This window comes from Montipora foliosa, unplaced genomic scaffold (assembly GCF_036669935.1).
Source record: "Montipora foliosa isolate CH-2021 unplaced genomic scaffold, ASM3666993v2 scaffold_438, whole genome shotgun sequence".
NCBI classification, from domain to species: Eukaryota; Metazoa; Cnidaria; class Anthozoa; order Scleractinia; family Acroporidae; genus Montipora; species Montipora foliosa.
Window position 1 is genome coordinate 622,682 of NW_027179743.1, and position 27,319 is coordinate 650,000.

A 27,319-nucleotide genomic window follows, 5' to 3' on the forward strand; every position below is an offset into this window, starting at 1 on the left:
ATGACCAATCACAAGAAACTAACTTGACGTCATAGCGTTACTGAACTGGAACTGCCTTTTCTGTGGACGGGGAAAAGACTCAAGTGTTACGTACCTCTTCCGGTTCTTGAAAAACAATGCCGGATTGCATGGCTCGGTAACCATCCAGAAAATCCTCTGAAAATGAAACGCAAGATCAACTGCTGTTGGTTGAGCTTGAGGTGATAGCAGAACTAGTACGCTTTTGTTTGTTATTTATAAGCCTCTGGATGTGAAATGGCCTGTGAGGGCATTTTTGAAAGGTGTAGTTCAACATGTACGTACAGTAGGTACCTGTCACATTATAACCTTTGCCGTTGCAATAACCCTCGGCACTCAGGTTCAAAATATATTATTTTTTCTCTAGGCTCTCAGAGATTGGAAAGTTTACGTTTGTATTGTCACGCAAAGAAAAAGATTGGCACCGGATTGATGTCACAATCTACAAGTAGTTTGCATTAAGATAGTTCTTTGAACGTTCACTGATAAAACAAAGTTTGCGACATCAGCGATGTGCACGGTCTTGATTTTGTTCCTCTAAATTGTTACGCTCTGGGCCAAACTACAGCCAGTCGCCTTCTATTGAATCTATGGGAATCGAAGAAGTCGATGTTTACTTACCATCGCTGTCCGATGTCACTTGTTCCCATTTGCTACTTTGCACCAAAGAAGCGGCACTCTTAAGGTCACGTGATTGTTGTTTGACAGTTTCATTGGTTGGCGGATTATCTTCATGATGAACCCACGAATGTTCTTTTGTACTTGATTTAGTACTAAGTATGGAGTCCGCCGTTTTGGATCTTGACAGCTGGGTCGTGCTGTTATTTAGCTGGAGTGAGTTGCCTATACAAGAAAGATAAAAATTGGCAAATCGTAAATTACAAGAAAAAACTTTTCAAACTTTGCGAAAATAGTAGAGTTTAAGGTTCGCGTTAACGGCAAACGTCAAAATGTTCTGAAATTTGCTGATTACCAAAAACACAATGATGTCTTGTCTGTTAGCCAAAATTGTCGCGTACGTACCAAAAACAAAGAAATGAGTTAGAATAAAAGGAGAATTTTATGGTTTTCTGACTAGCGAAAGACCGTCGTTTAGAATTTGCTTAAGCTTAGTGGAGGGATCAAGCTGGGGTTAATCTTCATTTTGCAAGACCACGCATGATCGATTGATTGATAATGAACAAAATAGACAAAGAAAGAAAACAATTGAACGAAGCCTTACAAAGATCCAGGTGAAGCATATGGAACGGATCCAATAAAATTAGATATTTTAATTTAAGCCGGGTAGACATTGTCAAGTTTTGTTCCTATTAATGTGCCGCTCAGAGCCTGATTGGCCGTAGAAACAAAGAGTTCTTTAATTTGTTGCAGTCGTTATCAAACTTGAATGACAAAAGGAGTATCTGTAACCTGTGTAAACAGATATCGTCTACGGAATATGTGAACCAGTGCGAAGTGGTATCCTGGGGCCCGTTTCTCGAAAGTCCCGAAACATTTCGGGCGTATTAGTCAGTTGTTTCTTCGGGTCTTGTAAATCTGTTTAAGGTGATTCCTTGGTTTTCCATTTCCGCAACCCTATTTCGCATAATTTCTTGCGTCATTGGCACGCGCATAAGCTCGCGTACATTGATAAAATGGCGGATTTTCATTGTCGCCAAGCTTAATCAGACAAGGAATGGCTATTTTCTCCTGAACGAACGTGGTGAGCCCCTTCCCCCCCCCCCCCCCCATCCTTTTAATGGTGTTATGTACTCGTAATAGGTATACGGAAAACATATATTAGGGAGAAAAAAAGTTGGATAGTAGAAGTTGTAGTATTTACATATAAATGACACTAAACTGCATTTGGAGCCAGACACTCATTCAGAGTGTGAGGTGATGATTTAGCGATCCAATTTGCTCACATTTCTTTGCACGATGAAGCGATTTGACATCAATTTTGACATCAATTTACTGAAAGATCCTAGCCCCGACAAACAAGTAGCTCGAGTTTTCAATATTCACTAGCTTTTGAAATCACTTTACTGAAAGATCTTAGCCCCGACAAACAAGTAGCTCGAGTTTTCAATAATATTCAGTAGCTTTGGCGGGTAGATCAAGTTTCGAACGCTTCTTGCGTAATTCGGTTAAAAGACACTTAAAATAAAGGCCATGCACCGCGAAAACAAGCACGGTGACCCCATTTTTGTTTAATTGCATTTTTTTAATGTCCAGTGCATGAATATCAATTGTGCCAAGTTAAACAAACATCTGGACAGTACGTTATTTTCAAGCAAATCTTAATAACTAGTTTTCTAAAAAAGGCGGATCGAAGTTTTACAATTGATATTTCGGGCACAGTACGTTAACGAGACTTTCCAGAAATGGGCCCTGCGTTTCCGTGCATTTCTCTGACGTTCTCCAACAACAATGTGAAATCACCAAATCTTAGGTTTCAACGACAACTTGAGAAAATAACAATGAACCCTTCATTTTCCGTTTTGACTTTAAAAGCGTTCGTACCGATCCAGTTACAGGATAGTTCGCACGTATTTTACAAGGTGAAGAAGACGGAATAATCTTCAAAGACTTGCGAAAGCGTTAAGTTATATTTTGGAATGATGTTTTCGTTGCCGTAGCCGTCGTCTTTGCTTATACTCCATAGTGAGAGCACTCGCCTCCCACCAATGTGGCCTGGGTTCCAATTTCATAATTAGCATTGTATGTGGGTTGAGTTTGTTGGTTCTCTACTTAGAGAGAGGTTTCTTTCCGGGTAAATCCTTTCTTGACCAAGTTTTTTTCGGTCAAGACGGCTGGACATTGGTCTCGTTCTTTTTTTGCTTGTTTACGGTTTCGACTTCGTCTCGGTCCATAAACACGCAAAAAAAGAGAACTTAGCCAATATCCAGCCATCTTGACCTCTCACTTGGTCAATAACCCATATATATCAAGCACATAATACAACAACCGCACCTCTCTCTTTTTTGGCTGTTTCTGATTTCACGGAACTTGGAGAGCTTTTTGGACGGGTTGGCTTTGGAGGAAAAAGCACCTCTAGGTCCACCTTCTTCAGGGCCTTTATGCACCATCGCATGAGAGAGCTCTCACTTTTCTGCACGCTGGGGGGCCTAGAGATGTCAACAGTACCGTGATAAGCTGGTCTTTTCCAATCCGTTTTGTCCATAAATTGCGTAATATCATCGTTATGGAGCTCAAAAATGCCCTTATCTGCCTCCTTTTTACTTAAATTGGAAGTCTCTGTCATTTCTTTTTTCTGTCTCAAACTTCCATTCACGGACCGTCCATGTTTTTGTGATGTATTTTCCCGCCTGTTTCGGGCTAGCGCAAAAATCGTCACCGGAGTTACGTTCATAGAATTCTTAGAAATTTCACTTGGCGAATCGGTGCGCCTTCTGCCATTGTAAACCGGTAATACGCTTTCTTTAAATGTGACATTGCTGTTGTGCACTCTTGAAAAGGGTGAATTTCTGCGAGTTGCTAAATGTCGTAGGTTTCGATGCTGCCGTCGATTATCACCACCGGACGCCTTCACTTTCTTTTGCCCTTGTTCACCTCCCTTGCCATGAAGCAAAGACGATAACCGCGTTTTCCCACATGAAGTCCCAGCTTCATCGATTCCTTCAACCTCGTCATGTTCGTCGATGGCGTCCATTACTTCCGCCCTTTCCGAGACTTTACCTTGTCCGTGTTGCAGCTCCTCAAAAACTGGGCCTGTGTAACTCACCATAGAATAATCTATGTCTGGAAGCTCTTCACTTCTCTGTGTTTTTAAAATTTCTCCATTTTTTTCGTTTGTACCATCTAATGCAGAATTTTGATCTTCATTCTGAATCTCCTCCGCAGTATTCCATACTATTGTCTTGCCACTTAATTGGGTCTTGACTTTGTTACCCTCGGTTTCATCCTGCGGACCCCCTTCATCTACGGGAAAAATGGAACACTAAAGTCACCCAAACGAGTAATGTGAGAAATACATAAAAGATATTACGATATGTATCGTCAAATGGGAACTCGGAGAAATCCGAGCCCCAGATGGGATTTAAACCCACTACTCTCCATGATATAGTACGGATGTTCTAACTACTAAGATACTGGAAACTCTGTGGTGAGCAAGAGTGAAATGTGGGTATAATCTTACTATCATACTATAATTCTTTATATAATAACGCAAGTTATCATCGCATTTTGATTGGTTCCTGCTATGATCGATAAGAGGACCGACGCACGATTGACGTCACCATCAGCTTTCATGCAAATAAGGTATAATTTTTTATTATATAAAACAAATAGACTCCATGTTGCCGTGCGTCTGTTCAGTAACAGATCACAGAAGATGTCAAAATCTGGTAATAACATCAGTGACACACTCGGCTATCGCCTCATGTGCCCCTATTTTGTTCTTACCACATTTTGACGTCATCTGTGATCTATATATTACTGAACAGACGCACGGCAACATGGAATCTATTTGTTAAATAATACTAAAGTCACACGATAATTCTTACAAATGTCGCTTTCACTGTGAACCTAAAGCCGGTTACACACAAGGAAGTTTTCTTTGACAAGTTTTATATACTGGAGAGTAAAAAAAAAAAAAAGCTTTCCTTGTTTAGTGTTCTTTTTCAAATTGCGGAGAGCTCAGTGGTGTTGCTCTCGTGCTTGCTACATCACTCTTCCCCTGGAACCCCTACGCTCAAGAGAAAGCTATCCTGCGGGGAATATGAAAGATTTTTCTCTCGCTCATTTTTCCCGCGGTCGAAAAATCGAAAAATCTTTCATGTTTTCCCACGGAAACGCTGGCTATGTAGGCTAAGAGAAACCTTGTGGAGTACCAAAATAGATTACTAGAGGGATCGAAACAAGAAACCACTTAAGAGCTGAATTTCCTAATTTAGATATTGCTGCACTAAAAGGTAGAAGACTGTATATCTTTATGATTAAGCTTGGAATCGTTACTGAAAAATGTACTTTTGAAAAATGTTTTTTTTTTTCTTTTTTGGCGCCCCGCGTTTTCGGTTTTCGTTGTCCTCTGCGTACTTGTATCGCTGGCGTCAGTGAAAACTTGTCAAAGCAAACTCGTTTATTTGTTCACACGAGCAAATAAAACTCGTCAACGCAAAACTTGTGAAAGGAAACTTGTGGCATCACACGACCCAACGAAAATTGTCCATGACACTTGCCGAGGAAAACTACAGTTGCTCGTGCGTAACCTGCTTAACGGCGGTCCGTGTTGCTTTTTCGTTAATGAAGTTTTTAATCATTGTGCATAGATTTTTGGTGTATCATTTTACCCACTTGTAATGCACAGCCATCATTTTGGGGTTTGCACAACGCAATATCCCCTCCTACCCACTCGAAAAAAGCATTGATCGGGAAATGGAATCTAACGCATGAAAGGAAGCATAGTAACAACAACAACAAATGCTCGGGACGAATCTGTAACTCTGGAATCTTCGGCCAGAGAAGTGGAGACACCTTGGTAGGATACTGTACCTTTCGCTGTTCCAGTATCAGTTGCCTTTGTTTGGTTCTCTTTCGTTTGCGCATGCACTCCATTCTGTATCGTGGCAAGGGGTTTCTTTGAGAGCCAAGAGCCACCTGGGTTACTACCCTTGGACGGCGTTTCTCCTCCACCTTCTGGCATGTTCAGTACATGTGCGTTTGTCGTGGGCCGGTATGAAGCATCATCGTTCTTACTTTGGCTCACAGCATCATCCACGTTCATGTCTTCTTTAGTTTCTGTGCTCTCGTTGCCACTCTTGTAACCATCTTGGTTGCCAGACCTTTCTACAGAATCCTCTTTTTCATTTTCCTTTGATTTCTTTGTTTTCTTTACAACTGGCTTTGGAGGATGTCTTGGCTAAGGGTAGAAAATGATATTTATCCCAGTCCCAGTTCCTCCCAACTCTGTGGCTTCATAGCTCAGTTGGTAGAGCATTACACTGGCATCCTAAAGAGTCATGGGTTCGAATCGCGTTGAAACTGCCTGAATGATTTAGGTGTCTATTAGAGACAACAGACCATTTTCAAATCCTCACGGCTGGACTGGATCTAGCATGAAATGGAGGCTAATGCTGGCAAATCTTTTCACACAAATTAATTTGCCCGCATTAGCCTCCATTTCATGCTAGATCCAGTTCAGCTGTGGCTTAAATTGTCCAGATAAGTGTGACGATCACTTCAATCTTTCATAATCCTTTGTCATTTTCATCTTCCTTTCTCTTGCGGTGCGCCTAGCGCACTCTAAATCCTTGTCATTTTATCGAAAATAAAATTTATTTCTGCCCAGAGTACCATTTGTTTAAATCAAGCAGTGATGTGCCTTCTCAGCATGATTTTACAGGATTTAATTGTTGCCGGAAGGTCTGGATTTTAATAAGTCTAGATCTTGAGATAAAATTGATTAAAAAGACAAACGCAACTAGATTCATTTTGACAACGTTTCGACGTTTCGTTTCGTTTCGTTTCGTTGCCTGACGATGACATCGGACGATGTCGAAACGTTGTCAAAATGAATCTAGTTGCGTTTGTCTTTTTAATCAAGGTCCGGATTCTCCTTAAATATTTTTTTCCCATTCAACTTACGTCCCAAAAAGGACGTGTTGCCTGGTATATCTGCATGGACCTATGCCAATCTCAAAGGGATAAATTTTTATACCGAAGGAAGCAATGTTTGGAAACATTTGTGTGAACCTTTTTTTTCATAAAGAGTATATTCACTTTCAAATTTTCTGGGCGCCGCCATCTTGAACAACTGTGATGTGTTATGGTTGCCTACTTGATTGTTTTAACATGACCTCACAGCGGCCATGTTGGAGGGGTCGTGTTGGACGAGTAAAATATTCTTTTGGGAATTTAACTCCAACTTTATAAAAAGTGCTTCCTTTTGTTTTAGTATGCAATTTGCTGCTGGCCACATAAGCGAAAACACTATTGTTTTGACTCACATAACATTTATATTAATAACAATAGTGCAACCGTAACATGTTACAGTTATTCGAGATGACAAAAAACCGCAAAATCTAAAAACAAAAATAGGCGATTCTAAAAATTATTTATATCAGATACAATTTTAATTATAATTTTAAACTTATTTCGCGTTGGAGTCGAGAGTTCCTTTTGTTGAGGAACTACTGGACAACCTACCGTAATTTGTTTACCAATAAACACAAAATAATTTGAGGGACTGGGTGCCGTATTTTAAAGTGTTCACGCATAATTATTTCTGGTTTCACTTGGACATATGAACCAAAAAACAACTTCACCATTTTTACTAGGAAGAAAACGTTTTTCTAAACCAACAATTCTTCGTTTACAATAAAATTATGCTCTTCTTGCCGTGAAATTTGTCCCTAGTTTCGCGAGGCCACTTGGCTTGACTGCAACAACTATAAAGGATGACAGCATGTTATGCGGGCGCTATCGACCTATTACCTTAAAACTCTTTGGTTCAGAGTTTTCCGTAGCCACTTTTCTAACAACCGGAGCAGCATAACCGGGACCTCCATGGCCAGACCATAACGACTTGCTGTCGATTGATATATTACCCAGTCTGCCTCTCCGGAACCTTGGAATAAAAGGGACGTTTCTCTTTCCTTCTTGTTTGAGAGCACCAGTGCATTGATCGCAGGAGGCCTGGCTTCCTTGTACTGGCTCGTCCTTGGCTTTCTCATCTGTTACGAAAAACGATGACAAAATCATAACTTAAAACCATAAGCCTGGATTACACTCGGACACAACAAAAGGACACTATTTGTTGTCCATGACCTTAGACACCTCTTAAAAACAATACAATGTGTGTAGGTGTACTTTACCCTGATAATCTCTCATTACACAGCTATATACACAGATTAATCCCTCACTGCAGGGAATTACACAGAGAAATTCCTCGACATATGTTTTCTGGGAATATGAACAAAGTATTCTTATGAAACAAATATGTTAGGCATATTAAATAGGCCATTTTCATGCTAGATCCAGTCCAGCCGTTAGAATACGAAACTGGCCTATTATAGATATTAATAAAACACATTAAATATCAAACATTTGAGATCAACCTACGTACTATTAGTATTAAAAACACTACACCTTCACTCAGCTCTTCATCGGACTCTTCCTCCTCGAAAACAAACAAAAGTATGATGAATTTACACAATGTCAAAAAAAGGACACGTGTGGCTCACAAAAATGGGACATGTTCAGTAACAAGATATTTCATAAAAAAAACATTAATAAAACTCGCAGGCGTTTTACGCTATCTAAGTAATTGCCAAGTTAATTGCCGCGATAACTGTCATTCTCAAGGGAAGTAAGGATGGCCCTGTGGTAACACTCATGCCTCCCACCTCTGCGGACCGGGGATCACATCCTACGTTCAATCAATCTCAATCTTATCCAAGGGTTTTTCTCCGGGCCCTCCGGTTTTCCTCCCTCGGCAAAATCAACTCCCAGCTTACAACTTACTCCATCTGGCTGTGCTGCTGTGCTCCATGCTCTGCATGGGTCGTGTTCAGTGGCTGAACGACTAGCCGGCTGCACAGCTCCTTCGGTCCGACCCCGTTGAGCTGCGCCTTTAGCAATTCAGTCTCTGACTGCGAGAAAGGGCGAGTAGCAAGCCAGATATTATTATTATCATTATCATTATTATTATAATTATTATTATTATTGTTGTTATCATTATGATTATTATGATTATTATTATTATGATGATGATGATGATTATTATTATTATTATTCAAATACAATAAAAATATAAATACGATTAGCTAAATGGTGTACATGAGTGGGTTGGTCCGTCAATCTAGTGGGCTAGCCTGCACAGCAAGCATCCCATATGCAGTGCGTTGTGTGACAAATGGTATTCAGAAGCTTTGTGATATCCAGCAATTACTGTCCATGAATTAATCTCAAGCATAACTGTTTACAAATGGATCCATATCCAATGATTAGTGCATGACGCACCCTGCAAGCAAAAAGTTCACGGTTCTTTGAAAACAGTCTTCACATAGTAACCTTACCAGGGGAGGGGTGGAGGGCATTGCTGGCTCTGGTGGCGGAGTTCTCGGTGGCGAAGAAACAGGCGAGTCACCAAATTCGGGAAGTTCCCACAATTTTGACCTGGATTGGTGCTCGGACAACGCAACTGAACTAGCCATGGACAATCTCCTTGGTGTGGAGGACGGGGAGAAATAAACTTCGGTTGGTGCGAAAGAAAGGCTGTCTGACATTGAGCTAATTGACTAGAATGAAAAGTACAGAAATGAAAATTCCAATAAAAAGACAAAAAAAGAGGGAGGTTTAACGACCACATCGGTAAGTAATAATTTTTCATACCATAATACATATTTTGCGATTACTCCAAGCTTTTCGAATTGTGCAATGTACATGTCATGGCTCAGTTTTATATTTGGTTAAAAAATTTTCGAGCTAGTTCAATTTCGGTTTTTCCTTTGTTTTCAGATCATGATAATCAGAATTTAAGACAAAGATCAATCAAATTTGAACTGGTTTGAAAAATCTTAAACCCGAAAAAAAAAAAAAAAAAAAATAGAACCACAACATATACATGCGCGAAGCTACCTATGGCAGGATTGGTACAAAAGGCGTTAAACGACGGACCAAATATTGCTGCTCACGATGATAACCTAGATTCTTGGCAACAGCGGCGAATGGGCACCTGACAATTAACGACCTCCTTAACACCGGTAGGATGCTCTACCCATTCAGCTACTAGAACTCCCGAGGGTCCAGTACCCTGACCAGGACTCTGATTTTTCAATTCGCCTTCCACCAGTTGCCAAGCAACTGGTTTATCATCCTTCCCAAGGTCAAATTACACATTCAAACAACCGTAACGTCATCGTAACTTGGAACTTGCTCGTTTCACGCCTTTTTTTTTTGTGATAAAATACATGCCGGACGTGAACGCTGCGCAAGTGCAGCAGGAGTCTATTTTCCACATGAAGCCACCTGCGGCAAACCAGTTATATTATCGAAGCGCTACAATGGCCTTTAAATGTATGACGGGCCACGCCCCTGAATATCTGTCTTCAAAATTTTTAAAGCGAGCCGAGGTGAGCAGTCGTAGCACCAGAAACTCGCAATTGTTGAACATTCCACTTTTTAAAACCGCTAGCGGCCAAAGAACCTTTTATTATCGAATAGTTAATTTATGGAACTCTTTAGATTATTCTCTTAAACTGTGTGATTCAGTCACTGTTTTTAAACATTGCCTGAGGACCAAATTACTTAAAGAATTGTAATTTAATACTTATATATTTTAACAATTTTTAAAATTGTAAATAGGAATACATTTGTGTTAATAATGTCTTTGAAAAGCCCCCTTGGGGAAAGTCAATAAGTCTGTATGTATGTAAGTGTTTCACCTCGTTGCCATTAAATTTGTCGTTGTCATTGCTAAAACTCCTTATTTGAACCTCCAATCGTGACACACGATGAACTCTACGATAAAGGCACCCAATCAGCTTTGGCCAATTTAGAAGAGAAAAAAAACACAGACCTCTTTTTCTTCCTGTTGGTTTTGTTGCTCAAGGTCTGGTGGTGGTCTTCCTTCCATGAACCAAGACGTCTTTAACTGCAGGTTTGGAAAAGGAACCTGTAACGAATGGAGATTGCTTCACTGAGACAGCATCTTCAAAAGTCTGATCCACAAAATTAAGTTTCTGGCACAATAAAACATTTTTTCCTTAACTTAAGATTTCATTTTGTGTGTGTGTGCGAAGTACAAGTGACATAAATTTCAAAATTGAACACGTTTTACCAATTGGTATTTGGAAACAAACATAACGCTCAATAGCGAAATATCATTATTCTTTTATTGTAGAAACCTCCCTTAAAATTTGTTAGACAAAAAGTTAAGACAAAGCTGGGCAATAGGCCACTTCGGAAAATACCATAATACTCTTTGTTTGTCACCCCAAATTTTGCATAAGCACTGTTTCCAGTTTCTCCTGGGACTTACAATTGTCCCAAGAGAAAACAAAAACAATGCTTTATGCAAAAGTTGGGGGGACAAACAAAGAGTATTATCATGGTATTTTCCGAAGTGGCCTATTGGAAATCATTTGTCGCAAGGCACACGCAAAAAAATTTTATCCTGAGTTGACGTCACAAATTGTTCCATTCTTTATGATGCAACAGACCCAAGCCTTAATTAAATAGCTGATTACAATCATCTATTTCTTTGTTCCCCAATCACTGATCGAGTCTGGAGGGCTTCAAGGTCTCCACCGCATCCAGCGTCGCTATACAGTCAAGAGATTATTAGGACAGTCATCTAATTAAAGTAAGTCCATGTCTACCACTTAAAGCTAGCAACTAATTTACCAAGTAATTATCCATGTTCGTGGGGTCTGGTTGCAGGATCTTCTTGCTTTCAAATCTCACTGACGGGTCCTCGTAGATATCAGATTCTGTTCAAGAAAACAGTAATAACAAATAAATTGGAAGTGATAAGCAACCAATAACACAAGGGACCGTGTTGTAACGTCTTAACTAAACTCTGCAAAACTGTTGCCCAACATTTGTTGCACTGCCAGGTTGGTCAGCGTAACATACCATCGGTCAAAACTACCTTTCTATATGGTGTAAAATAAAAAGACACGAAAGAAAAGATACAGGAGTCAGAGAGAAAGACCCAAAAAGCCTGAAAAGATACAGGAGAGAGGGAGAACGAAAAGACCCGAAAAAGGTACATGTACAGGAGCCCGTTTCGCGAAGGTCCCGTAAACTTTTCGGGCCCGAAAAGCAATTTTCAAAACTACAATCCGCTTATCCTGAAAAGCTGATCTGTTAACATGTTTTCGTTATCAGGCGTTTTATGTCACCCAAAACACGCCTGAAAAGTTCCGGGACTTTCGAGAAACGAGGCCCGGCGAGAGAGAGATACCCGAAAACAAGAAGATGCCGGAAAGAAGAACCCGTGCCATTTGTTTCTCGAACAATATCGCTGAGAGCACGAGCATTTTTTTACTTTTATTACAGGCATTCACAACAATCACTGAAAAGCTACGCATTTTGAAATCGGTACTTAAGACCAAAGTAATTCAGATCCACACAACAGACCCAAAAAAATTGTCACTTTCTGAACTGAACATCTATGCTCCCCAGGTCCACAGTACTGCACTTTCGCTTTCGTCAGTCCCACAAGGACCGAGAACATTGCATTATGTATGGCGATATGAAAGACACTGGAAACGAGGATCACCATACAAAACGGTCAATCATATCGCACGTGGTAGTTTGGAAAGACCAGGTATTTCAGAAGCAAGCTTTCTCACAATGCAAAAACTAATTTAGCTTCACATTTACTCGAATTGATGAGGAGCGACTTTGGAGTGCAAAGCAAAGTAATCGAGGGAATGGTTATGAAACCTTAAACCCTTCAAAAGCGAGAACAATGTTGTGGCAATCGATATTGAATTGACCGTGACCCTGCACAATCTTTTCTTTTCGCTTCGCACGAGTTGCGCAAACTTTTAATCCAAACATTTGATTGGTTATCTTCTTGAAAGGTGTGTTTTGTGCAGGGTCAAGACCAAAAATACGGGAAAAAGAAGAAACAAAGGAACTTGTCGAGTTTCATAACCATCTCGATGCATTAACTATGTACAAAGGCAAAGAAAAGTGAATAATCAGATCTTTACAAATATAAAAAAAACAGAAACGAACAAACCTGTTTCAAATGCATCGTCATCCAGATTGTCATCTCCAAAAGCAGACAGTAAGCCATCCTTCATGGGGTAAACTATGAGAAAAAAAGCCAAAGTCATTTCATTTGGCATATAGTTGTTTTGTCAGCTCTTAAGCTGCCTGGCGGAGTTAACTACAACATCACTAACAGGAAAAAGCGGGTTCGTGAGTGTGTGCCGATGCAGTGACAGAGAAAGGTGGAAGAACATGGCCTGCAGCAAACACAGTGAACAATGCGAGACAGATGCCAACTGACCTACCTCCTTACTCTAACGCATCTTACAATGGAGCAGGATAAAAAGCGATGTGGTTCTCTTGCACAATTTCTTTTATGTTGTTCAACAGTTTTAAGCGGTTATTGCAATTTTTTGGGTATTTTGGGTGTCATGAAATTGCATCATTTTGCGTGACATAGCCTCTTTAAATTCACTGAAGACAACTACAGGCAGTAGCCTGCATGAGACTAATTTGAACCTGGAGCATGCGCATACAAATCAAGCGTCCCAAACGATGGACAAAGGAGTTCTCGCGGAATCGCAAAAATATGCAGAATAAATTAACTAATTGAATCCGAATTGATTGTCGCCTATAATAAATATAATTAATAGTACTCTGCATACATCTCATTTAACAAACTATGCTTTTCCGCAGGCATGCTTTTTGACCTTACAACACAGTTTTTAATTGTTAATTGAAGGTTAACATTATAATTTGCAGGATAAATTAAGTAATAATTGGAAATTATGCACAAATATTGATTGTCGGTCATGATTACAGCAATTAGTACTCTGCATACATTACATTCAACATAATTATGCTTTTCCGCAAAGCATAATTTCTTGACCATTCAACGGAGGTTTTAATTTAAATTGAAAGGTTAAAAGAGAAACCAATTGAAAGTAATTTAGTTTTTCCCCTACCTTTTGCGTTTGGAATTATAAAGATGTGCTGTTTGAATCCAATGAGAATGTCCCCTAAAAAGGAGTTTGAGTCAGTGCATCATATATACTATGAAACAGAACGGTAGTTTTCCTTGAAGTTGAAAAACTGTTCGTCCACCAGCAATTGTGCATTGCAGCATTGTTACCTGTGTCTATAGAGAATGATTGCAAGGCATCTATACACTCTGAGCTATGTAGCCACCAAGAAGATAATAGGCTGCGAGATACGAGGTGATTGAACGACTGTAAAATAGGCATCTTTCACAATCTCGCATGCATGGGGTTCAAGTCCCATTCAAGCCTTGGTTTACCTTTTTTTTAGGGTTCCTCTGCAACTGCTTAAATTTCGCACAACTTCAATGATCATTCGCTCGCTCTAAGAGTCATAAAATACTGATCTTGACATATCTCACAATCAAAGATGAGATCATCGGTAAATAGTTGCGACCACGCAAATGTTTACTCCAAACTGATATTGTAATTGGTTGGCATTGCCGTCCATACTGACTGACTACATGCAATTATCAAATTTCCCTTTAAGTCTAAGCATTTACTACCACTTTTCAACAATATGGTAAGTGTAAGGGTTTTAACGTTATGCCTTGGTGTGTTTAAATGCAGCTGTTGATCTTTTCTTTAGGACCGCAGTTTTGGGGACACAATGTGAAGTTACAGGAAAGGAAAGGAACTGTATTTAAAGTGTCTAGTCATTCTAGCGCTAGAGCACTAATTGGGGAGACCGTAAACCGAAATTAACAATTAACGCAAATCAATTCAAGTGTTGGTTTTTGAGGAGAGGGGAAACCGGAGTACCCCGGAGAAAACCTCTCGGTGCAGAGTAGAGAACCAACAAATTCAACCCACATATGACGCCGGATCTGGGAATCGAGCTCGGGCCACATTGGTGGGAGGCGAGTGCTCTCACTACTGCGTCATCACTGTCAAACCCTTTGACAGTATTCCCAAACGTGAGTGATGTCGACTTTGGAGAGAAGATCTAGGGGACACTCGTCGTGCACCTAAAACACTCTTCTCCAAAATGGTGGCAACGGATTTGAATGAGTTAAAATTGAACTGAATGAAAAACCGATACCAGAAATAGAAAGAGCACCTTTACTTTAGTAACCCTGCAAAGTTTCAGCAGGTGTCAATATCAGCTGAGAAAATTAAGTTGAAATTTGACAAATTTACAGACGCTTGTATGACTGGCGGTATACGCCATACCCACCAAGCATACAAACACCCGTATATTTTTAGTTTTCACAGCTTATATTACACCTGATATGCCGAAACTTTGCAGGGTTACTACAGTAAAGGTGTTCTTTCTATTTCCGGTATTAGTTTTTCATTTCAACTTATTTGAATTCCCGGCCGCCATTTTGGAGAAGGGTCTATTAAGTGCACTACCGGATATTAGCACTGATTAAGAGCCAGACACTTGTTGATGTAAACTACGGCAGCTGAAAATTCCCAGATGAGAGAAAACATTCAGAAACATAAACTGGAACAACTCTGTGAAAACAAAATGTTACCTTGATCGTTGAGAAAGGCAGCAACCGTTAATGTTTCGTTCATTATAATTTCACGAAGAAGGGTCTTGTCTTTGTCCCAAATTTTAATCACACCATCGCAACTATAACATAAAAAAACGTACTCATTTTATTGATGAAGCTTTTTGATTTCTAAATAGCAAGTAGTACCCAAAGAAAGTTTCGAAAGGGGTGGTTTACGGCGCCATGATGGATAACACAGACAGTAGATGTTTCCCTAGCTCCTAGCGTTGGACATGTAGAGTCAATGTGGTGAAGTCGTTAGCATCTGTTCTAATAGTCTGAAGCCCATAAATGTTTCATTTTTAAGTATACTAGAGGCCCTAGACATAAATACATCTTGTTAGCAATACGAGAGACGAAGGAACAGGGGCACCCAACGATAATCTTCGGTGAAATATGTGTTCGGGAGACTCAAACCGTCCTAAGAATTTCGGTAATACATTGCCAAACTCCTAAAGATTTCTTACTAAAACATCACCTAGGGGATTAGCAACCAGGGAATAGTAGTCCCTTACGTTTTCGGAAGGGATATTTTTTGCAATTTTTGGCACTCAAAAAGGTCACCTAGCAGTTTCGGATGAGTAAGCGGTTCGCTGGGAAATTCTTAGAGGTAACGTTCAGCTTGCAATTTGAAGACCTCATTCCCTAATGTTTTCGGACACTTTAACTTTCAGGTAAGATATCCGAACAGATCAAAGTCTTGTAGGTGATAAAAATATCTCTTTAGACAGTCTTTATACATTACAAGGAACCTAAAAATGTCTCTCAAAGGCTTTTGGTTTAATTTGCTAGTTGGGTGCCCTTGAAGGAATTCTAGTAAACAACGAAGTCACGGTAATCGATTGCTTCTCAATATATAATGTTTCTTACTACCTAGCACTGCAGAAGATCTCTAAAATGTCATTAGAATCCACACTGTTAACACCGTCTTGGTGATCTCTGTGCTGGAGGTATTTTGAACCCACCATCCTTTCATCTGAAAAAAGGGAATAATTAAACTCAACTTGCATCGCACTTTCAACGAAGAGACTTAAGCAGCCGCAAAGAAGACTGTACTGTATTGTAGTGCAATGCTCTTCAACTCAGCTATGAAGTCATCTTTGTTGCAAGCAAGCCTGATAAAACTTTACTACAGATAGCACGATAGCTCAAGAATAAAGCCAAGTTTAACTCCTTTATTTGCTGCTATGATCAAAAAATCACTTCCTTTCTTTCTTTCTTCAAATGTTTAAAGTGTGTTTGGTTAACACCTGGCTGGCAAAATTATGAGCTTTGATTTTTATCCAAAGGCTGTTTACTTTGAGCGCAAGTTTTGGATTTCACGGTTCGCCATCACTCACGTTCAAAACTGGCCACTTAGACCTCAGAGGGTTCGATTTCAGGAAAAGTGACGTCATTTACTAACTAGCTGAAATTTTTAGCGAGGAAATGCAGCTTATTGTATGTACAAAACATTACTTTGAGAGACTGAAAGCCTCAAACTCTTGCGCTACATATTAATTCATCCGCGTACACACGCATTGCATTCTTAAACTAGCGAGTCTTTGACCGTGCATTCTTTTCTCTTCGATCCAGTTCTCTCCAGATTTTAAAGTTAGTATTGGCAGACCATTAAATGGGAAAATTCTTGTTTAAATAAACAGGTGTCTTTTTTTAAAATCAAAGCTAAAAACTTGGGTCACTTGGTGTTTAGTTAACATAGTTTTGAAATCCAAAGAAAAAGAAGAATTGATTTTTTGGTCATAGTAGCACTTTAACTAACCCTGCTATGATCTTTTCACTCCAGAAATAAATAAAAAAATCGGCTTTTATGTATGTATATCTTGTCTCTCCTGTTGATATTTCAGTTTGGGCAAAAGAAGACAGCTTGCGACTAAAAATCTTTTTCACGCCATGATATGACTTAAGTCAAGCGTACCAGCTTTACAATAAAACATTTGTAATTTTGAGCACAATAGTAAGAGCGGTTTTCAATTGAGTGTCGAAAGTAATTAGATAATTACTTTGGTTTATGATTACTGCATTCAGTGATTGGTTCAAAGTTCTCGCGCCATTTCGTCAACCAATCAGAAGTGAAATCAAAACTAATCGTGGTTCGCACTTGCACATTTTCCCCCACTTTGTGTCGGCTACGTGTAATTAATTTGAGCTTTGATTGGTTTACTGGATTATCTCCGTCCTTTTTGATTCGCCCAAGTAATTACTTTGGTTTTGGTTTTGCGACACTCATTTGAAAACCGCTCTACCAGTCAAAGGATGATTTTATCAAGTCTAATTACCCAAATGGTATAACGAACAGATTCCTGCTTCTCTTCTCTTCTCACCCCTCCCTTTTATTTTTATTCCACCTTCGTCAACAATACGCAACGGTTTCATTTTTCACTGCCGACAATAGCGACCTTGAGGTCGGAGGACGAGTTTTCCGTTCTGAGCACGCGCACTTCAACAAATGTCGGCTTCCAAAACCTTATGCGCATGCTCAGTACCGAAAACTTGTACTCGTAGTTGTCCTTGTCCTCCGATCTAAGAGTCCCTATTGTCTTTATGTACTACCAAATTCTCCTAACTGACATGGACAAAAATGTATGGCAGTGAGCAAGGAGAATTAAGATTTGGATCTTGGGAGTGAAAGGGTTAAGTGTAACGACTTTCCGTTTATAAGGACTAGTAGTACGAGTTTTTCGTTCTGAATACGCGCATGCATTTCGAAGAATGTCGGCCTCCAAACTTTAAGCGCATGCTCAGTACCAAAAACTCGTACTCGTAGTCGTCCTCGTCCTCCAATGGTCCCTAATCATTGTAGCGAAATGGATTGATGGATTACATCTGCCGTTGTGATTGGCCGATTTCTGTACAGAAAAATCCATTTGGAGTGTTATATTAATCTAGTGGACTAATTACTTTAAATGCTATCTGATTTTGATTCACTTCCTTGGTTTTCATTTTCACTAATGCCTCTAATCACTGCAAGTGCGATAAACCTAATCGGCTCACTCCATGATCTACCCAATTCAAATCCTTTGGGAATTAAACGTTTTGTTTCAGGTATCTGCATATCATTTAAATATGAATGTTACATTATCACGCAAATACAACACACAAAGAATTTTTATCTCGTGAGAATTGAATTGGGTACAACATTGAGTTAGCCGATTAGGTCTAATGGAGCAAGCATAAAAGCAAATCGTTTTTTTTTTTTTAAGTTGAACTTCAAGCACTGCATAATCATACGCTCTCAATCTGTCACTTTCTCTAATATATCCATGGTAAAGTACCTTCATTCGCGATTCTGTCGTGTTTCTCTGAAACCAGAGAATGGAGATGAAGATATCCACTTTTGTGTCCACACAGCAAGAGATTGTTCTGAAGGGCAAGTTAAACGGTATAAACCTAGTTGTCATATATATTTTTCCTATACTAAAAATAGTGAGGGATTGTAAAATCCACGACGCGGTCATCCCTGAGAACGCCACGAAACAACAATACCATTGGTTAATCGTGCTGCACGTGCGATACGCGTTGAAGTTTTGACAACAAAGCGAGGGTATATACATACATATTATTCGATGGTTTAACATATACTACGCACGGATACTTTGCGAGTTGCGTAGCAATGAGCAAAAATGTCTGCGAGTATTACATGTTAAACCATCGAATAAGACACTTATTATTCCACTAAAAGGGTGTTATTTTGCTTCAATTTTATTTGGTAAGGGCGTTAAAAAAAAAAAAAGCATCATCTGTTCTTCAGGGTGCGTGCCAACGATGTAAACAGCACAAAAAGCCAGCCAAAGATTCTTTATTTGATCGGATAAACAAAATGACGAGTGTCAAGCGATGACAAGCTAAATTCTCAGGCTTTGCATCTTGTTGAAAACAACTTCTTTCATTGAAAAACTCCCGTTCCTTCCGTATTTGCTCTGTTCTAAATCGGTCAAACCGGGACACTACAGTGTATTACCGTCTCATATTTTGCGCGTTCTCTTGACCAAATATGGTAAAATGGCATAATAGTGGAACAATAAAAGGCCTTTATATATGCTTTAAAGATCTTGCCACTTTATAGCTTACCATTCTGGTAAAACAAGTCATGTCTGCGTCACAATCTACGCGTTTTAGCAACTGCAAAAATGGCAGTGACCAAATAAGGATAACGATCCCAGGGTGCCTGCATTTTGTAACCATCGTGCCCGTCTCTTGATCATGGTACACTTCGAGAACCTGCATTATAAAGAGATCATAATGAATGAAAGGGTTATTGTTAGGACGAGTTGCGTAAATAGCCTTAATGTTCTCGTACAGATTCAAATCATTTTTCCGTAGGTCTTCAGAATATTATATTTGTGGTAGCGATAATAGAGAGATTAACCTACGACGACAGCAACGACAACATCACCGGTTAAAAAAAGGAAAAAATAATCGTGCTACACGTGCAGCAAGCACCTCATTGAATTTCTTTGCCGTACTCTACAAAACAACGTGAGATCACCAAGTTATTGGTTTTGACGACAACGTGAACAAACAGCATTGTTATACCTCATAACTGAAATATTGGACGAGAACTTATCACGTGATGCGCCTGAAAACTGTATAACTTTCTTGGGCGAACAGAACCCACTAACTCCCTAAGGAAACAACAGCTTAAACCTTAGACTTGCACGTGATCAGGGCATGCGTCTTGAAAGCGCGGCAAATTTGTGAGCGCGTCCACCACGATTTTCAATGAAATTCGGAAATCTGAGTAATTGTAAAGTTTTTTTTTCAAGTCATGGCCGCGACAAAACGCTTTCAAGTACGAAGTGTTAGAAGCTTAAGCGAGGAAGAAATACAGCAACTGATACGAGACAAAAGTTGAAAGTAATTATAATTTGAAGGTAATTCAGGGGCACCCAACGAGAATATAGTTCAAAACCACTGGCAAAAAAAAAGAAAAGTTCAAAACCACTTAAACATAGCATTGTTAAAGGTATTTTGGTATTTAAACGGTAGATATAGGCAATTGTGTTATCCCCTAAAAATTTTTCATCTTTTCGGATTTCCTAGCTGAAAGTCTAGTGATCCGAAAATTACAGTGATCAAAACTTACCTTTTCGAAAATTTCAGGCAGAAAAAAGGCTCCCGAAAACTCTAGGTGAGCTTTTTAGGGTAAAAATCAGTTAAAAATGGGCAATAATACCATTTTTTTATATGTTCAAAAATCCTACATGTAGGACACCACCACAGGCAAGTATGAAATTTTACAACATTTGTTCCGAAAACTCTAGATCTCAAAACGTCATTCGAACAGATATTTTCCGAAATTGACATTGGGTGTCCCTGGTAATTGTTACTCATTTGTATTTATTTTGAGATATTTGACTTATAATTAAATTAGAAAGGATTATACTCATATTTAGTTTGGTTCAATTTCAGTTGTAGGGTATAACAATACACCTAATGACTGGTTCCACGGGAAACAGCGAGTTTTGTTTCCCTTCAACCCTCAATGTTCTCCTCGGTCTCGCTTCGCCTTGGGGAAAATTGAGGATCTCGAGGAAACAACACTCACTGTTCCCTTGGGACCATGTACCATTCATTTCCCTATACAGCTTTAAAACCGTTCGTACCCATCTAGTTACAAAATACTTCGCCCGTATTGTATAACGTTAACAACACGGAATAATTGCAAAATACTAGCGATAGCTCTAAGTTATACTTGAAAGTGATGTTTTTTTGACGTTGCCGTTGTCCTGGCTTAAAAACCCTATTGATACCGATAATGTCAACGATCAAGTGAAGCTATGATCCTTGCAGTTATGAACCCAATTCTTGCAATTGCGTAGAGAAGCCTGAAATTTTAAGGACTCGCGATACCGGTGCGACGCTCTAACCAACTGAGCTATGACGCCACTGACGTTGGGAGCTGGTCATTTGTGGGTTCTCGTACGCGTGTTCCCGTGAGGAATGAATCAACGATGAAATGACATATGAAAAGGATCATATATTGAAGTGCGGGATATGAAATCAAGTGGATCAAAATATGACTACTTTTCCCGTCTTACAAAATGAATAAAAAAGTGAATTTTCAATTTAAAAAGATACTCCAAAAACAAGACAATACATTTAGGACGATTTCGGGGAATAAATAAAGTGGAAAAGTTTGTCGAGGTGATAAGCACTGGGATGTAGCATCAGTAAACGGTCTTTAGAGTTGCTCTTGTCAATACTCACCGCATCCTTGTTGGCTTGTAACTGGTGATATTTCAGCCCTTGCCAGAACATGTGAAGAAACAGCACTCTCCCATCCTGCAGATCAGGTTTAGTTTAAAGGTTCAACGGAAACCTTAATTTTACTTTTCTATAAGGGAATCTTTGCTGACGTCATTGCTACATTTTGTTTCGCTAACACTACGAGTTTGCTCACAGGAGGCATCATTCTGATGTACTTTTTACATATTGACTTTTTAAACCTTTGTGCCACGAGAAGGAGCCACTTATTAGCCATCAATAACTGATAAATTCTTGAGTGGCAAAAGTGCTAATGATTCCATACATTCTTTGTAAAATTTCGAATTTTCAAAGCAGCCAATTCCAAGGAATATTGCATTTAAATTTTCAAAGATAGCCCATTATGCAATGCACTTTCAATAACCAGTACTTTATTCTCGGCTGAGTGATAAGAAAACGATAGCCTTGTGCTAACGAGGCAAAAAAAAACAAAGATTCCCCTGTAAAGAGTAACAGTTTTCAAACAGACGGCAGTCAAAATCAGAGTTATTCGATGGCACGACCAAATACAGACGACAACACTAGGAGCTCTATGTCCTAAGCATGTCTGGGTTCTTCGATGTCCCACAGTGTCATATATGGACAAGGGTTATGAAACAGGGCCTACGGTGTAAGGGGCCTAACAACTTGCTATTGTTGAGGAAAACACAAGATTCTCTCTACAGTTAATTTTGAAACCCGAGGGTCAGTCTAGCCAGGGAATTGAACCCACGGCCTCGCACTCAGCAGATCTGCGCAATGTTCAATCATGGAAGACTAGGAACCTCCTGCCCTTTATGAAAAGAAGCATAAATGTAGTGTTTGAGACAAAGAATTAATTCTCGTAATTCTAGTGAGGGAGATGGTGAAATTTTAGCTCTCGTGAGTCTCCGAAAGGTCAGTGATAGAGAATCCGAACTAGTAATCGGGAGGTCGTAGGTTCGACTCCTGCAACGAAGCACTCGAAGTCTTTTCCAGTTTCCCCGAGTCACCATCGGATAAAAATACATCTGTTCATTTCATTCGCCGATTCTAAACATCCAACATCTCCTTCATAACAACAACGAAAATGCTCCATTTCGACAATTTGATTCTGGCACTATAGCGGGACAATAATTAATTGCCATTTGAACCTCGTTGAATGGTTAAGTTCTCACGAGTCTCCTATAGCTCAGTGGTAGAGCATCCGAACTTGTAATCGGAAGGTCGTAGGTTCGACTCTTGTTCGGGAGCACTCGACTTTTTCCCGAGTTTTCCCGAGTATCCCCGAGTCACCATCTCCCTGAAGTCATCTATACCTCAGTGGTAGAGCATCCGAACTTGCAATCGCAAGGTCGTAGGTTCGACTCCTGCAAAGAGCACTCTGAGTTTTTTCCGAGTATTCCCGAGTCCTAGCTCCCACGAGTTTTCTATAGCTGAGTGGTTGAGCATAAGAACTTGTAATGGGAAGGTCATAGATTCGACTCCTGCAAAGGAGCACCCGAAGATTTTCGGAGCATTCGTGAGTCACCACTAACGAAAAGATGCATTTCTTCAAATAATTCATTTATGGGGTTTTACTCCTTTAAAATTTCCACGGTAACGCGACACAGATACAGGAGCCCATAACTACAGTAGGTGACTCCTTATGCACTATATCCTTGAGTCAACCTTTGCGCGTATCTTTCTATTTTTAGAACTAATCCTTTCAGCAGGAGACTCACATTTACATTAAATTACATCAATTTTCACAATATGCATACACTTTTTTTTTCTATTTTTGTCTTCGTTTGACAATAAATTTATTCTGACTGGCCATTCTACACAGTGCGTGCAGAGCCAAAGAATTCGTAGCATTCTAAAAATAAAAAGATACGCGCAAACGTTGACTCATAGGGCTTGTATGGGAGAGGCAAGCTGCTACTCATGGGCTACTGACAGATATGATTATTTCTGTGGTTGTCCCACTCAAAGAAAAATGAATATAAAGAGTTCTCCCGTAACACCAACCTGAGTTCCTGCCATTAAGAATTGCGTAGCATCAGGACAAACCTGACCCTCCACGCACTGCATTATGATTGGAGAATACAACATCCCCAAGCACGTGATCTTCACTTTCTCTTTGCGAGCCAGCGTAGAAGAGTCTCTACTACTAGACTCTCGATTTAGATTTGAACTGGGTCTGGAGTCGCCAGGTACAGGGCTTGGAGATCTAAAGAAAGAGTCACGAACGATAGAGAAATTAAAAAATTCTGGTAAATTCCAAAAACTCGCAACATTGCGTCCTTATATCAATAGAGACCAAAATATGTTATATTCTTTTTAACAAAACCACATTCAGAACCCCGCAAACGAGGAAGAAAGTGTTTCATGGGGACGCAAATGGAGACAAATTTGCTTCAGACACAATGTTTCCCCGTTTGTAGAGGCCTTTAGTTCCTTCAAGGCAATCATCGTGATTTACAGATGAGGATGAAGTCACCATAAGGATAAGACATGCTAAAAGCACTGCCTAAGGTAAATGTGGATCATTTCTCACTGTGATAGGTAAGAATACAGAAAACCTATAGACAAAAAAAAAGACCGCTCCTAACACTACTTTGGTAGGCACGGTTTTCCCTTTGTGACCAGGCCAGGAATTCAAACCAGAGCAAGGGTTGGAATTATTTCCTCAGAGAATCTTAGCATTCAAACTGCTAATTCAGTCAGTGTAAATACAAAAGCTGCTTTTACCTGTTTCCATCGCTGACCCAAGGTGAGCTTGCTCTAGATTTTGGTGCAGCCTCCTGAGACTGTTGACGATGAATGTCTTCAATAAAATCTAACTTCCAGGATTCAACTCGTGTGGCTGGGTTTGTCCTAACAAGAAAACAATGATAACTTATCGAGGCTGGCAATGCCATATTTAAGGAACATACACTGTCCTCTTCAGTAATCACAATTATCACTTGTCTATATGTCTTTCATACAATTAAAAAGACTAACAAGAACGTCACAAATTTGCATATTTAGTAGGCAAAAACAATAGCTTTACACGCCCTGTATGTGCGTTTTTCACTTTTGTCCATTTCTTTTCCGTCGTCTGCAAAACAGCAACGTGAAATAGCCAAATTTGAGGTTTTGTAAAGGAGGTCAGCACTTGAAGATATTTTTTTTCATTTTCTGCCCTAAATTAAGCGCCGTTCCGACCAGTAACATTTCTGAGGAACTACCACACCTCTGTCATACTAAAAAAAAGGTTGGAATAGTCACGGCGTGATTACAATAACGCAAATTTATATTTTGAGACGGCGTTCTCGCTGCTGTCGCCGTCGTCGTTGCTTAAATTCCCTTTTAAGATCTATGACGGCAACATCACCTCAAAATATAACTTTACATCATCGTAAGTCTGGCGATTATTCCATCTCGATTACGTCGTACAATGTAGGCGAAGAATTTTACAAACAAATTGGTACGCTCGGTTTCTAAGTAAAAATCGAGAATAACAGGTTCTAATTTGTACGTCCACGTTGTCGTCAAAACCTCGAATTTGGGAATTCCACGTCGTTGTTACGCACAATATCGCAAGAACACGTGCTCAGATGGGTGCTGCATGTGCAGCACACGTGCAGCACGATTATTTTATTCTTTTAACCAATGACATAACTGTTTCGAGGCGTTGCCCTTTCCGTACCCGCCGTCGTTTAACTCCTTTATTATTCAACACATTGTGACAATGTCCAAATATGGTTATAGCGCGCTCAATATTCGTCGTGCATCCACAACAGATACCCTGCGATAAGCGTGTGTCGCTTTTTTTTTCCAGTAAACGTAGAAAATTGTGCTTTGACATCAATTTGTTGAATAATAAAACAATTATCCTGCTCAATCTTGCGGAATATTGCCTGATTTCAGCCAACTCGGCCAACGGCCTCGTTGGCTAAGTATTAAGCGATGTTCCGCGCGATTTCGCAGGATAATTGTTAAATAATCTTCGATGCTCCCATCCTCCAAAGGTTAATTACGAGAGCACAAAATGACCAGGGGCACGTTTCTCGGACGTCCCTATATGGCTTTACAGGCTCAAAAAGCCACTTGTAAAACTGCCATTCGCTTGACTGTTTTAAAAGCTGATCTTTTAATGCGTTTTCAAGACAACTAAACCACGAAATGTATATAATTGAAGTGCAGGTTGTAGAGAAAAGAGAGAAGATCGAGTCCTTTCACAGGAAAACGTGAGCCCAACAAAATGACCTGCTACCAACTAAGTGGCTTTATTCCTCAGTTGTTAGATAATAATTTCACCGGTCATCAGTTTGAATCCCATTAAAACCACCCGAATTTTTAATGGCAGTGGTGATCCAGTTTACTCTAAAACACTGCAGCCTTAAAAATCTAAGAGCTAACCTGAATTTCAGGTGAGGAGTCATTGTTGAATGACTAAACTGGAAAAGATGGCCTACGAACATTCGGTAAATCACCTTCTTTTGGGCAAGGATCTCATGGATATACACAACAACCATAACTCTAAAAAAAATAACTATTTTAAATCAGTTTCTAGAACTAAATATTGCTAAAGCAATAAGATAAACGAAAATTTAGACCTAATCACTGAAATGGGCACTTAGACTTAATCTGTAAAATGAGAGTTTAACCTAGGGGACTCGTGGTGGGTATATCCATGTGATCTTTCCCGACTTTTGGGCCGTTGCAAGCGACAACGCGTTCATATGTACCATTAATTTACAAAATGTATTAAGTCCGCAAGACAGCAAATTCAAAATGTATACAGTACCTGGATACCCAAGATAACTTAGAGCTAAACTATTTCTTAATTCTTGCAATAAATAAACCTGAACGGACATTTTAAAAAGGAATCATTCTTCCCCAAAAATGCCCTTTTGCAAAATTTCACCTGGTATAATAGACCCAGATCTCTTGCTCGCCAATCAACAAGTACATCATGTTAAATTCCCTGTTGTATGTCACATCTTTTACCATGTTTAAAGGCGAGATGGGAGGAGGAGGAAGAACTGTGGAAAGATTCTGGCGCTTTTTTTGCGAGATCAGACGAACACTGTAAAAATAACAATATGATTATAGTTTTGAAATTTACTGTCCTGAAAAAAAATAAATTTAAGGCACACATTTCAAGCCTCCAACTCGCTAGATTAAGAATGCAGCGTTTTAACAAGAGAAAATGAGGGGACAGAGAGCGAGGCTCAAGGCGTTGGCCGGGATATGTTATGTCCACGAAAGTTATTTTTGGACGAGCGGAAGTCTTTGTTCTAGCGGAAGTCTGTCTTCTGAGACGTCCGCATGTAGTCTTGCCTCGCTCTCAGATTCTTAGTGAAAAGAGAAAATGATGGCGCACGTGAAAGGCTGATGAATATATATTTTCTTTCAAACATCGGACCGAGGTTGGCCTGCATGCGGACGTCTCGGAAGACTTCCGCTCGTCTAAAAATAACTTTCGTGGACATGACATATCCCAAGGGCTGGACCGGGAGCCTCCTTCTCTGTCCCTCATTTTCTCTTGGTTTTAACTATTAAAGGCGCGGGCAAGCAGCTTCAACATTTGCTTGATTTTGTTGAGTGATGTTGAACGAAGTTGAATGCTGGGGTGGGCAAATCGTTTCAACACATCATTATTTGATTCAACAGACCTTCACGAGCGACCGGGTATAAAGTCCCAGTCTGCAGCCGCGCTTGTTACTATGGATACGGACTTGTTACTATGGATACTGAACTGGATACGTCATTGAGAGACCGGTTAGTTTGCAGGGGGGCAAACGGCTTTAACTTCTTTCAACATTCGCGATAACAAAAGAAATGTTAAACGGTTGTTGAAGCAAAGTTTAAACGCTTTTAAACTCGTTCCACATCGATTAA

At 39.7% G+C, this 27,319-nt stretch overlaps 1 protein-coding gene across 6 annotated transcripts in view; it reads right to left on the reverse strand.

The window, feature by feature from the left end:
* Window positions 1–27,319, reverse strand: part of LOC137989079 (uncharacterized) — a 53,564-nt gene that overhangs the window by 10,415 nt on the left and 15,830 nt on the right. For 3 of the 6 annotated variants that reach the window (XR_011120856.1, XM_068834963.1, XM_068834967.1), the window contains 19 exons: window positions 26,343–26,504; window positions 24,182–24,307; window positions 23,459–23,660; window positions 21,434–21,508; window positions 19,295–19,444; window positions 18,499–18,586; window positions 16,097–16,199; window positions 15,203–15,303; window positions 13,650–13,703; window positions 12,713–12,784; window positions 11,365–11,450; window positions 10,538–10,633; window positions 9,036–9,257; window positions 8,107–8,137; window positions 7,453–7,691; window positions 5,512–5,878; window positions 2,971–3,939; window positions 640–861; window positions 95–156 (listed from right to left, as the gene is read on the reverse strand). Coding sequence is in view for 5 of the 6 variants with exons in the window: in XM_068834963.1 (XP_068691064.1) it covers window positions 95–156; window positions 640–861; window positions 2,971–3,939; window positions 5,512–5,878; window positions 7,453–7,691; window positions 8,107–8,137; window positions 9,036–9,257; window positions 10,538–10,633; window positions 11,365–11,450; window positions 12,713–12,784; window positions 13,650–13,703; window positions 15,203–15,303; window positions 16,097–16,199; window positions 18,499–18,586; window positions 19,295–19,444; window positions 21,434–21,508; window positions 23,459–23,660; window positions 24,182–24,307; window positions 26,343–26,504 (3,427 nt within the window). In the remaining variant the exon portion in view is untranslated. The remainder of the gene's footprint in view (window positions 1–94; window positions 157–639; window positions 862–2,970; window positions 3,940–5,511; window positions 5,879–7,452; window positions 7,692–8,106; window positions 8,138–9,035; window positions 9,258–10,537; window positions 10,634–11,364; window positions 11,451–12,712; window positions 12,785–13,649; window positions 13,704–15,202; window positions 15,304–16,096; window positions 16,200–18,498; window positions 18,587–19,294; window positions 19,445–21,433; window positions 21,509–23,458; window positions 23,661–24,181; window positions 24,308–26,342; window positions 26,505–27,319) is intronic. The other 3 variants (XM_068834965.1, XM_068834966.1, XM_068834968.1) reach the window with 3 other exon arrangements.